The 12,718-nt window shown below is 34.6% G+C and overlaps 2 protein-coding genes across 9 annotated transcripts in view; one reads left to right on the top strand and one right to left on the bottom strand.

Annotated features, from left to right (window-relative positions):
• The first annotated feature begins 217 nt into the window (after positions 1–217).
• Cks85A (Cyclin-dependent kinase subunit 85A) lies at positions 218–2,235 on the top strand. Its single transcript, XM_089640245.1, has 2 exons — positions 218–395; positions 561–2,235. The coding sequence occupies exons 1-2, from the start codon at positions 337–339 to the stop codon at positions 775–777; spliced, it is 276 nt and encodes a 91-aa protein (XP_089496371.1). The 5' UTR covers positions 218–336; the 3' UTR covers positions 778–2,235.
• A 24-nt stretch (positions 2,236–2,259) lies between these two features.
• Positions 2,260–12,718, bottom strand: part of Dys (Dystrophin) — a 1,264,777-nt gene continuing 1,254,318 nt past the window's right edge. For 5 of the 8 annotated variants that reach the window (XM_089640243.1, XM_089640244.1, XM_089640239.1 and 2 more), the window contains 9 exons: positions 12,132–12,243; positions 11,806–11,973; positions 10,706–10,857; positions 9,593–9,775; positions 8,638–8,770; positions 7,144–7,272; positions 6,393–6,519; positions 4,628–4,735; positions 2,260–3,490 (listed from right to left, as the gene is read on the bottom strand). In XM_089640243.1, the coding sequence (XP_089496369.1) occupies positions 3,381–3,490; positions 4,628–4,735; positions 6,393–6,519; positions 7,144–7,272; positions 8,638–8,770; positions 9,593–9,775; positions 10,706–10,857; positions 11,806–11,973; positions 12,132–12,243 (1,222 nt within the window). In that variant the 3' untranslated portion in view covers positions 2,260–3,380. Of the gene's footprint in view, positions 3,491–4,285; positions 4,307–4,627; positions 4,736–6,392; positions 6,520–7,143; positions 7,273–8,637; positions 8,771–9,592; positions 9,776–10,705; positions 10,858–11,805; positions 11,974–12,131; positions 12,244–12,718 lie in introns of all 8 variants that reach the window. The other 3 variants (XM_089640241.1, XM_089640238.1, XM_089640242.1) reach the window with 3 other exon arrangements.

The following is a 12,718-nucleotide window of genomic DNA, read 5'->3' on the forward strand; positions in this document are numbered from 1 at the left end:
TTTGGAAATAAAACATTATCTAAAACGTTAAAAAAATATTCCCCCCAACCGCGCTCGTCGATAGCTGTTGCACCTGTTTTAACCTCCATATTTGACATTTTTGCCTATTTTCCAAGGTTGAAGTATTGAATTTTTCGCATCTGTGGAGTTTTGACGAAAAAGCTGGGGAGATGTATTTTTTCGGCATACCATCACTAATCACTACACGACTGTCAAAATTTGCTATCTCGCGGTCATGCTGTAGCAAGGTTTTCCATATAAAATGTTTTCGATTTAATTGTTGAGGATTTATTTGATGTAGTTTTCAATTAAAACTTTTATTTTTTAACGAACAAAATGCCGGCCGAACAAATTCAATATTCTGAAAAGTATGTTGACGACCAGTATGAGTACAGGTAATAGTTTATCTTTTCTCCATGAATGTTTTTCTAAATATTGTGACAATATTGTTATTATGTAGTAATATATTGTATTATTCAATAATTAACTCAATATTGTGGTAAATTCGTTTGGATTTTTATAGTTCTTAGTTGTCATTTGATTACAAGCATTGTTTTCAGGCATGTTATCCTGCCAGCTGATCTAGCTCGAAATGTACCCAAGTCTCACTTGATGACGGAGACAGAATGGAGGAATGTGGGAGTCCAGCAGAGTCCCGACTGGGTACATTACATGATGCATTCCCCTGAACCCCACGTCCTGCTTTTTCGGAGACCAAGAACTGATATTCCTCATGCGGCAACCACAAATGGACATGGAGACTCAATATCATTGTGATAAAACAACACCGGATAATATGCTTTCAATGTTATAATCGAAACATTATTCATAAAAAAAACACCGATATGATCAACATAGAAAAATACCCAGTTTATTTGGGTGATATCTTTTTTATGCAGATCTTTGCTTGTATTGAATTAGCTAATAACTTCTGACTGATCTTCGAGCAGTCTGATTAAAATGAGAAATCAAATAAAATTTGTGTAGTTTTGATAATAACACTTTAAAGGCTTTTTGCTTAGTTTCATAATTTAAAGAAAATATATTTTACTGTTATTTGTACATATTATCCTAACTGTAGTGATATTATAATATCTTATTTTTTTACAAATTTTTCATGTAAACATTCCTTTGGTCTGCAAGTGAATAATTCACAATTTGTATTTAAATAATAGATTAAGTTAGTTTATCTAATTTGAACTCAAAATCTAGCAAAGCTTTTTAAATCTATGTAAACGTCTAATTTTAACATTTCTAATCATTATCGTTTTATGCATCAGTGCATAAGACACAAGTAGGAATCTATACGTAATTATGTAGGTACATACTAAGTTATTATATCAATGACCCATTTTTTAAAATCATTCAATTCAATCATAGTTATTATGTTGTTATTTTTAATTTCTATCGTACTTTATCATAATTTGTACTAAACTTATGTCTTTCCAATGTTTGTTATTTATCTAAATCTAAGCATTGTTCATTATTATTCTGAAATTAGAATTTATGCTAAGTTATTTCTATTAAAAGCAAAAATTACTATTGTATGCTGCTGCTAAAAGTTGTTCTAGAAAACTACGATATAAGATTTGAGGTGAACATTCATTCCGTAACAACTAATATTTGTATGTGTGATTTTCACGATAACCATGTTTAAAAAACTGTGGGTTATTTATTGATTCCGTCATCCTGGTTGTGTTCTCTGGAAATATCTTTTGTAGTTAAGTTAAATATAACTCAATAGTTATTTGTTTTCAGCTCCGTAGTCACCAGAATAATCTTTTACATTACCATATTACTTTCACGTTCAGCCATCTGTTTTGTTAAAAACAGAGTCAAATTAAACATCTACTCAAAGAAGTTTGTATCCTGGACTACATTGCTGTAAAAAATAATTAACTGATAGATGAAAACAAAATGTATTTTTCAATAGCATGTAAATTTGCTGTGCAGTCTGAACGATCTCTTTCCCCAATTGACACTGAAAAAATTGCTAAACCTTTGTAAACCATAGAGTTGTTAAATGTTTTAAATGATCTTTTTCCAAATTTTTTATGTTAATGTGTGAAGTTTTAAATGTAAAATATGTTTCTCATTTCAGTTTGCATTTGCCACCGCATTTACAAAGTATTAAAACTCTGCGGTGTTTGTCAAAGGGAGCTGTGAGTTTGTTTGTTTAGAGAAATATCTATTTGATACTTTGGTATTTACATATTTATATAAATTTATATAATACGTTACATTGAAATAAAACATAGGTTAAATGAATTCATTATTTTATTTCATATTCAATACATTTTATGTACATGTTGTGTGAACACAATATGATAAGAACCATGCATGTACTTTGGTGATAATAATGGATTTAGTATGTACAAACGTAACAACAATGCAATCAATATGCCTTTAAGGGCAAATGAACACAGCTTAACCAAGCATAGATATGTATATTTACTGATGAACCTACTAAACACCTTTGTGCCGATGCGTTAAATAATTGAATATGAGGTCATCTAACTACCGTTCACTAAGTAATGTATGTTAACAATGGGTAATAGAATAGTACACGGGGGATATTGCAGCACATTGCGCGGGATATGACTTTCGATATGAAATATTTCTTCTTGATATGATTACTTCACAAACAAATGATCTCTAGTTGTCACTACTTTGGTTATGAGTTATTAGTTATTAACTTTGTAACTTGTAACCCACATTTGGCCATCATTTAACAGATACTTGAATCATTAATGTTTATCTTATTAAAGTCGTAATTAGTAATTCAAAGCTCGCCTCTCCGATTTAAATGTAATTGTTAAAGTTGGTCATTAAAATTAAAGTTTGTATAAAAGTGGGTTAGTCCAAATACCGTTGTCCTGGGAAAGATGTCACCTTGTTGAGTTAATAATGTTAACACTAAATGATTAGGGATATCTGTAACAACATTCTGTCTTCATTCTACTAAAACATGCCTACATAAATTATCTTCTAATGACGAGACCGATTATGTTTGATACAGAGTCGATTATTTCAGTAAATATTATATAAAAAAGTTTATGATAATTGCCTTAATGCTACAAGTTTTATATATTATTATAAGAATGTAAAACAACTTCGTATAATTTCGTTAAGTTAGTTCCGTGGGAATAACTCAGCCCGATCAAGGGCGGGGTTTTATCAAAAGCAGATAAAAAATTAAAAATAAGGTGAAAAATTTAGTTTCGTAACAAGAGTAGAAATGTACAAATATTGAGGATATATTATTTATGCAGCTACTAGAAGTAATACTATGAATATATTTAGTTTCTGCTTGGATACCCCGGGTGATAAATATATTCTGATTGATCTGCAGCAAGCACCAATTCGCATTGAAGAAGAATCTACTGAGGGATAGATTTGCCGTTGGTGTATTGCGGCGGCACATTGGCGGCGGCTGATCCTTCCTCCGTCATCACCGACACAAACTCTTCCACGGCTCTGCCCAGGTCGTCTGCAAACAAACAAACAATACACGTTAATAACTCTCCACTTCTCCAAATAAACTAACATTCTAATTAGGCATGAGGCACACTCCCTCTTCCTTTTGTCAGTCAATAGCTTAATATTCATAGGCGAGCTTGACATCACATGCCAAGCGACGATATTCATGTCTGCTAGACAGATCCATCTACAAATATAGAAATGCTTTTGTGACGTCATTTTTCGCTTTTACCCTAAGGGCACGCGGGGCACGTGCCCAAGGCCTCCGACCACATTTTATAGAAACATTCTTTTGTGTTTTTTTCCTATATGTTTTTGGCTTTCGAAAATGGCCCCCAAACTCTGCACAATTGCAGCAGTGCGGATGCCGATTTCTCAAGGAGCCAGGGAGCCAAGGCACTGATAATACCCAGGCCAGTCTTTAAAATTCTCTAGTCACCCCCCCGGGATATGAATTTCGCCAGCAGCGTTCAGGCGGCTAGCAGGTGTGCCTGATAATACCTAACACAGCGCTCTTGAGGATTTACTAGGGTCAGGCGCCATTTGGCAGGACCAGCCCTGACTCATTGTGTCCATGGATTAAGATGGCCCTGGACGTGATGCTCGGCCGGAAATGTCCGTTTGTGAAAACAAGGCTATTTTAATAACTATTTTTCCTTTACTTCTTGACATATTCTATGGACAGTCCCATGGAAAGATGGTAAAAATGATATTTTCCAATACTTTATGGTTCACCATCACCATGAGTATACAGTATGTAATTACTAAACAAAAAACATAATATAAAATGGTTATATTTTATTACCTTATGGAATCCTTCCAGTAGCTTAGGAATTCAAATAAAATTTATTAATATTATGTGTTTAGCGAGGCAATAAATAGGTGATTTGAAGGTTAATTAAATAAAAGTGTTAGTGAAGGTTTGTACTACAGTAATTTGTATTAAATCATATTATATCAATCACTCCGCAACTGCAGATTCGTTATTGCTTATTTTAGGTAATCTGAAAAAGGGTTCATTGAGGCTCTGATAATTGTAAACGATAACCTCAATGTATTGCTCTTTCAAAGTTAAAGAATAGGGTATTTTTAAATTTGAGGTTATATATGGTAGACTGCTGGTTTATTTGAGGTCAGTTGTAATTACCTGCGCAGTGCATGAGTGCCCCCACGGCCTGGGGCTGCGGCGCATGCGGGGGCGGCGGGGGCCTCTCCAGGGCTGCCTCCCTCCCTCCGGGTTCTGACCAACGACCATCTAGTAATAGCAAAGCCCCCAAGGTGCCAGATAAGTTAATTGCCCGACCACCAATGAAGTTGTTATAAGTAATAATATATAGCTCCAAATACATCACATAAATGCACAAGTCACCCTAAAATGCCATTTAACTGTGGCAATCTATCTATATAAATAAAAATGTAAATGTTTGTTTGTTCAAAATCTCAAATCTCCGAAAGTTCTTCTCCGATTGCTTTCAAATTTTGAAACAACGTTGCATTCGAATATGCGTGTGTTTTTATATACCTATATTATATAGATGTCACCTGTGGTAGGTAAAAACGTGTTTTTTTAACACAGCGCCATCTGTTGGACGTAAAGCAACACGCGCTATTGTTTCTCTATCTGCACAGACAGACTGAGCCAGAGCAATGCGTGGCAGGGTACATCCAGTAATATAATAAGTGTATGGAAATGGTTCCATAATTATAACAGCAGTGGCAATTCTCGCTTCAAATTGCCAAGTGTTTTTTTGTTTCATTTGGAAACTGGTTAAATATGACTTGTGCAAATATGGATTCATATCGAGGAAATACAAATTTTAGCGTGAGAGTAGATATGGACTGAGTTTTGTTCAAACAGCGTTATAATAGTGTCCGTCATCAGGGCAGATGTGCAGTTTGTGGTGAAGTGTGTGTTAGTGTCATGTTGCAAACGTCAATCCTCTTAATGTGGTTTCCTGCATTTAGTTTTGGTGTAGCCGTCTAATAATAGAACTATCAAGCTTAGCCGTGTCGTTATTATTTATGGGAATTTTGTGGATTTCAATTGCCTGCGTAATTAGGCGTGTTCAGAGCCTTTTGGACTTCCCAGCATTTGAGGCACAAATCCAAAGTAATGGTCGGATTAACCGGGAGTAAGTTACGTAATTCTGGCTGTGCTCTGGGGAGTGAGTTTTTTTTACATAAATAAAGATATATATTTTTTGATTAAATGTTGTGATAGTATGCAAAATAAATAACAGCCGATATCTCTGTCGATAATGATGGAAAATGTTTAAAATCGGTGTAAAGTCACAGGAATATGTCCATAGATGGCAATACGATGCATATTTACAGAATATGCATCGAATATGAATATGCGACCCCTGTCGTCCATAGCCGTCCATACTCCTTTGGCGAAAGTGTGTACCGTCGTTCATTAGCGTCCATAGTCCCGGAAAGGTTAAATTAAGTGCTTGGCAATTGCCGTTTTGTCCGGATGGCGAATTTGCATGCTCGAAAATGTTTCGAGATCCTTTTGGAAATGGTATTTTTGTTTTTCTTTTATATTTACATATTTTTATGAACTAAATTCTGTCAATACTAATATTTTATCAGCAAATGTTATAATAATTAATAGGTTGGAGAATGTTATAGTTAATAGTTAACCATTGCATAGAAAATTCTAGTTCTTATAGATAGGAAAGAATTTGTGTCACTATTGCACTTATTTATGTAAGTATCTATGTATGCTACCTTACACCATGTGAAAAATCTATTTAAAACATGGATGAATAATCCCATAACCATTTTGAAGTATTTTTTATGATTAAGTATGTCAAAAGCTTAGCAGTAAACCTTAAACCAAAAATCCACTAAAGTGTTGAATGCTATAATGTGAGGTTATGTCAGAGTAAAGAGATAAGATTACTGACTCGTGTTATTGTCGTGGTAGACGCCATTGTGCATTTTGGCTGGAGAGTCCGTAGCCAGTTGGGAAGCTGTGACCGCTCTGGTTTGAAGAGTCCCCGTGCGCGCTGGGGACGCCCCTTGGGCTGGCTGCTGGAATTAAAAAAGGAAAATATTATAGCAAATGTCCAAAATCCTCCACAACATCAACTAACCTACACAAGAAGCTAGATGTTTCACGTAAGGATGATGAAGAGATACGCAGGTTATTAAAATCTGTCAGAAGTTGTTTGTGGGCACAGAGCTATACAATTAGAGGCGCTATTGCGTACTAATATATCATCAAAATGAGTTCCATTATTAGAACATAATAAACGGTGAGTGTCAACCGGATTCGGTAATTTTAGTTAGAGCGTTGGAGGTCAGTTGGAGGTAAAAAAGTGGAAACTATTTTTTTGCTTCATGTCTCATCTAAATATAATACATCAATGTTTGTGGGTGTCTTTATGACATAAAATTATAAGTCTTTTTTGATTTCAGTACTACATAGTAGACAAGAGAGTTCTGGAACCGTTATAAAGTTAAAACCATTACAATCCTACTCAATGTTACTGTGTTGTTATATTATCATTAACATTAAAAGGTTTAACGTTCTCTAGAATTGAAGGTTAAAATTAAAAAAAAAAAAATATATATATTAATACTTTTGTAATTACACATCTCCTATATTCTTCTGCACTCCTGTTCTAAAATTAAATAATAATTTGAGTTACAAACCTCATCGAGCAGTTGGCGCAATCGCTGCAGTTGAGCTTCGAGTTGCCTGTTGTGGTCTTCTAGGATCTGCATCCTCGCTTCCAGGCGCCCCTTGTGCTGGCGGAGCAACCTGGCTTCTGCCATCATGTCCTGGGAATTACAAAGAAGAATATGGTGTAATAATTTGGTTGTTTTTTTTTGACAGATGGGTTATAAATAATATTTGGATAAGATAAACATGAATGTAAAAATAAACGAATTCAAAAGCCACCTTAAAAAGTTTTCCGAACAGTTGAACTGAATCATATCAAATATAAACCAATAAAACAACACCCCCATACACACAAGCCCTGCTTATTTATGGGGGTACATCAAATACTAATATTATGTAATTAATAACTGTACTATATTGTGTAATTATATTATGTAATTGTTATATTATGTAATTCGTGTATCTTTTTTTTACTAATTAAAAAAAAAAAAAGATTAGTGCTGTTTTTGTGTAAGGGATCTTTACAACTAATAGATTCTAAGTAAATGAGAAGTAAAACAAAATCATGTGTTTTTGGTTTGATAATTATATTGTTTAGAATTAATTATATACCGTGAGTGGAACACATACATATTGGCATTTGCTATAATCGAGCATTCTTTTTATAGGCTTAGAAAAGTAATAAAATATCAGTAACATAAAAAATGCTTTGAAGGGCAAAATCTCATATATATGAATCCCTTTTTGGATACGGTTTTAGTGCATAACTTGGAAAGTTAAGTCCTTTAGACACTCCATTGATAGGGTATTAACAAAATAAGTGCCTTGGACAATGGAGTGTTCCGGGCATTCAGTTTTGGATTCGGCCATGCTCATTCAAAAAATCATAACTGAATATTCTGTTGAAGGCCAGAGCATAAAGAAGAAAAATATTGTTTCAGCCTTCAGAGAGGCGCCATTCATAAAAATTAAAAGTGGAAACTAAAGTTTTATTAGCTAATACAATGCTGATTTTGTTTTTCATAAATTTATCTTTGAGCGAGCATTAATGTCAAAATAGCATCGCAAGTTATTTTAACATGGATAATGTTATAATGCTGCATGTTCTTCGGAGACCTATCGGCAGTCCACTGGTTAATATGGAAACTTATACATAAACTGCTTACTCTGGTTTAAAGTCAATGAATCTACCATTATTTCAACATTTATACCATATTTGTAAGTTTTATAAAAATTTCGTAATTTTGAATTTCAAAAGAATCGTTTACCTAAATATGTTCAACTGGTTAGATTATGATCTGAAAAATTTTTAATATTTTTTTTGCATAGATCAAAACAGGTTAAGTGTTAAGTGGGAACTTCAAATTTTTAGCTATATGCGTATGGATTGAGTGATTTTACCCGATTCTGAAAGTTAAACATCGAGGTAGATCACCTTGACTGTCTTGTTTCTGTAGGTAAATAGTTGAATACATACACAATGGCAAACAAAGTGATATCTTGCGTTAAAACAATATTGTTACCTGATCTGGAGCCCCATGAGCTCCACGGTTTTCATTTCCAGCATGTTGTTCTTCAGGGGTGGATCCCGGAGTAGATTTGGCACGGAGTCGTTCATATTCTGCCTGCAGGTTGGCATTCTCCTCTTCCAGCTCTCTGAAATAGCAGAGGTAGGTAAACGCAATTAGTGTCAGATAGTGGTAAAAGGAAATACCAAAGAAACATAAATAGCAAGATGCGTCATTTTCAGAAATTGTACTTCAGGTAGAGTAGGCATCTTTTTCGCACGTAAGAACTATTTGACATTGACTCTATTTAGCCAGCTTCCTCTTGAAGTGAAAGACAGACTTCACGAAAGTCGTTGGACAACTGACTGGTTGAGCCAGTCGCTTTCCTATTTATTGGTGTAAAAGTGTCTACAAGTGTTAATTTATTATTCTTATTGCTAAACAGGAATGCATGCGTCGTAGTACTGAAAATAAATTAACTAAAGTCCCACGGGTTTGTCCTGCGAATAATTCAACCTTGTAAAAGCAACACGACACGTGTACGGTGCGAAGAACCTTATAAAAGATGATATCAAATTATGTGAGATAAACAATTTCTTTGATTATTTCAATTATAACATTTTTGGTAATACATATGACTCTACTATCAAATACATTATGTTTCATTCACTGTTCATACATACTCTAGCCAACGACAAGTGCAGTCGCAATAATGGCAACCATTAGCGATACTATTTTGCAGTCATTGTCTATGAAAGGATGCAGGATGTTTCTATCCCCAATATGAACAGGGAAATAAGACCTTTTGTAGAATCGATTTGTTTAATGGGGGCTACTAAATGCAAGTAGAAAGAAGAAATGATATCTTGGAATGTGAGAGAACTTGCTTTGATTTCAGTTGAAATCCACCTCATTATCTTTTCGAAATACTTAAATAAAATGATCACTTGAATTGGTAAATTTTACTCACCTAATGACAGCTTCGAGTTCCTCCCTCTGCTCCTGGTGTATGATGGTCATGACCTGCACGGGGCTGCGCGGGGGCTCCAGGTCTCCGGCCGAGGAGTTAGGGCCCACTCCAGACGACGACCCGTTGAGGGACTGACAGTATGCCGCTATTAGCTGGTGCTCATCGTCGCTGGGAATCGGGAAACTGTATGTTATTAATGATTAATGGATTCTAATAAGCACACATTTCATTTTCACAATACATACAATAAACATTTTTATTTTTAAATAGTTCAAAATTTACACCTAGCTTCAATGTTAAAAAAAAACGTGAGTTTGGTATTAAGTAAACCTCTACGAAACTGAGTTTCAATATTCAATTGTAATTTGGATCAAAAAATCATGCGCAAACAGCGGTTCCGTCTTTTTATCCCTTTGCAAGTCCTGGGCTCGAATTTAGTCCCGACAAAAGTCTTTGGAGTTAGCATACTGCACGATTTAAAGTTCAATAAATGTTCGCAGGGATTTAACTAATTGTTGGGAAGTAAAAGCTTTGCAGATGCACTCATAGAGGGCAGTGCGTAGAGCTTTCTTGGAAGTCTGCAAGATGGCAGCTAGTAGCCAGTAGTCGCCAGGACCAGTTAGAATGCTCCAAGACAGAGTTGGTGTTTTCAGATCTCATTTAGCCAGCTTCTAGCTAGGTCGACTATCGAGTCACCATTGTAATACGTGAAGTATTAATAAATCCCTGATTTGACACAAAGAACCTATTATTTAAAATCTACTTTCATGACGAGTTGGAGAACTGTTTGTGGGAACACAACACCAAAATATTGAAATTTGGAAATATTTTCTTAGTTATGATTGGTTCAGAGATGTGGCCAGTGAAATGGGTCACATAATTGACTAATAAAAAAAAAATCATACAACGCAGGTTGTAAAAAAACTTCTGCATTCCAAGCTAGTATAAATATTGCAATATAAAATCAAATTTCAATGTAGATTATACAGTTCATAAAAAAAGTTATTTTGAATGATTTGTACTCTGACAGGGAGTTGTTCTCTCCATGGCTGAATTCAAATTTGAATTTGCGGGACACATATAATGAAAAGTTTTGAATGTGGTAATATTTACCTATCTGGTGTAGAGTTAGTCCGCTGCCTCTCGCCCAGTTCAACTTGAGCCAGTCTGGAAGCGTACATCTCCAGGCGGGAGTGCATATCATCAGTGGAGGTGGAACCGGCTGGGAACTGACCTCCCACTGTGCCAGACATGTTGTGGTGAGCCTGGAAGTTATATTAGTTACTTAGTTAATAGATGTGAGGTCAATAAACTTGTATCAATGCATGTGCCTTACATGGGAAGCTTTACAGAACTCTAGAAGCTAATATCCACCAATACGCTGATTTATGGAATCTTTGGGTTGACCACTGACTGTTGCCAATCACTTGGTTGTAGGAATTTTCTAAGATCGCTGACAAAGTGGTCGTGTTCAACAGAGGGCTATGGAACTTGGAATAAATTTTAGGACAAAATATTGTCATGAAACGACCGTGTCATAAACTTTAAGTTTACATATATGTATTGTTTTAAATGATATAATTGTAAATCTGCACATCTTGATACAGGAATGACCTAGTGAGATGTGCAGAGTACGTTTTTTATGTTAAAAACAGTTTTTTTTAAATAAATAAATTCAAATAACTAAGTTCGCTAATGGAGTTTAACTATGGATTTTTTTTACCCCACTAGTGAAACATGTTATAAAACGTTTAAGAATCTGTAAAAAAAAAAGGTTTTTTTGGCTCTTCTAAAAAATTCCAAAAATAAGATACGCCTGTTTGTGTTGTGGGCGACGAATGGTAAAAATGTTTACTTAAAATCATCAAACATACTAACACCAGTTATCTGTGCTGTGCGTTAGTCCTGTGTGAAACCTGATTCAATGAACTCAAATTTACTTTGAATTTAAGTGTCATTTTCAAATTGAACTGATTGTGTGAAGAATTAAGACAAGCCAAAAAGTACCTATTACATAATATTTTTAACAAAAAATTACTTAAATTATCATTTTCAAAACTTGAACTGATTTACCAAAAATTCAGACTAATTATCTGCCTGCTGTTATCCCATGATTTTTCACAGTTTTACAGAGGTCTAGTTAGAGTGCTAGTTCCATAATAATATAGGGTTTGAAAATGACAATAATTATTGATATATTGTTGACAACTCACTTGAGCCTGATGATGAGGAGATGGCGCTGGAGATTCCAGAGCATCTCCTTCTAGAACTGTCTGCACGGGAAGATATCCAACACGTGGGTGCTTCTTGAAGTACCGTGCAGACTTGAACTTGTTGCGAAGTGCGCGGGTGAAGTCACGCACATCTTCTCCTGATGTAGTCTGGAAAGTAAAACAATCACTGATAAAAAACATGAAACTTTATTGATACTTAAACATTAAACTGGCGATGAAACCCCAAAGGTAAACGTAAACATTAAAGAAGATATTTCAATAAATATATTTTTGTAAGGTCAAAAACGTTCACATAATGTACTTACGGCAGTGCAATACTCTTGCATAGGATGTGTGAGTTTGTGGTTCTTAGCTTTGCGGCCACTGAAGAAGCATTTCTGACACATGTCGAAGTTGAAACATTTTAAACAGCGGTATCTGAAAAGAAAACAATTCAAAAATTTGTAAAACAAGTGACACAGAATGGTTATAACAGGATATAATACCTAGATTGGGTTAGTAAACTGCTGTGGCGTGCATTGCTCTATGACTTTATTTATAGTTTTTCTAGTTTGATAAAAAAAAAATTGTGTATATTATACGACGGTACGAATCTTTCTTTCCTTACATAAATGAGCTATAGTATATAATATCAATTTAACCTTGTAGTTCTCTGTAATATCTGTAGCTTTGAATAATGCTACTACTGCCATCTGTGTTTAGCAATTAATTTATCACAAGTTTGAATAATAATAATTATGCATCGAATATGCAAAAATGGACATAGATGTTGTCAAATAGAATAGAAAACTTAATTTGTCAATGTAGGACGGTTTTTACATAATTTTTTTTTTTTTTTAATATTTTTCTTGTAGGCACAGATTTCCAGCCTTTATGTACTGCACACCACTGT

The sequence above is a fragment of the Hesperophylax consimilis genome, chromosome 15 (genome assembly GCF_061612785.1).
Source record: "Hesperophylax consimilis isolate HC1 chromosome 15, BYU_Hcon_1.0, whole genome shotgun sequence".
NCBI lineage: Eukaryota > Metazoa > Arthropoda > Insecta > Trichoptera > Limnephilidae > Hesperophylax > Hesperophylax consimilis.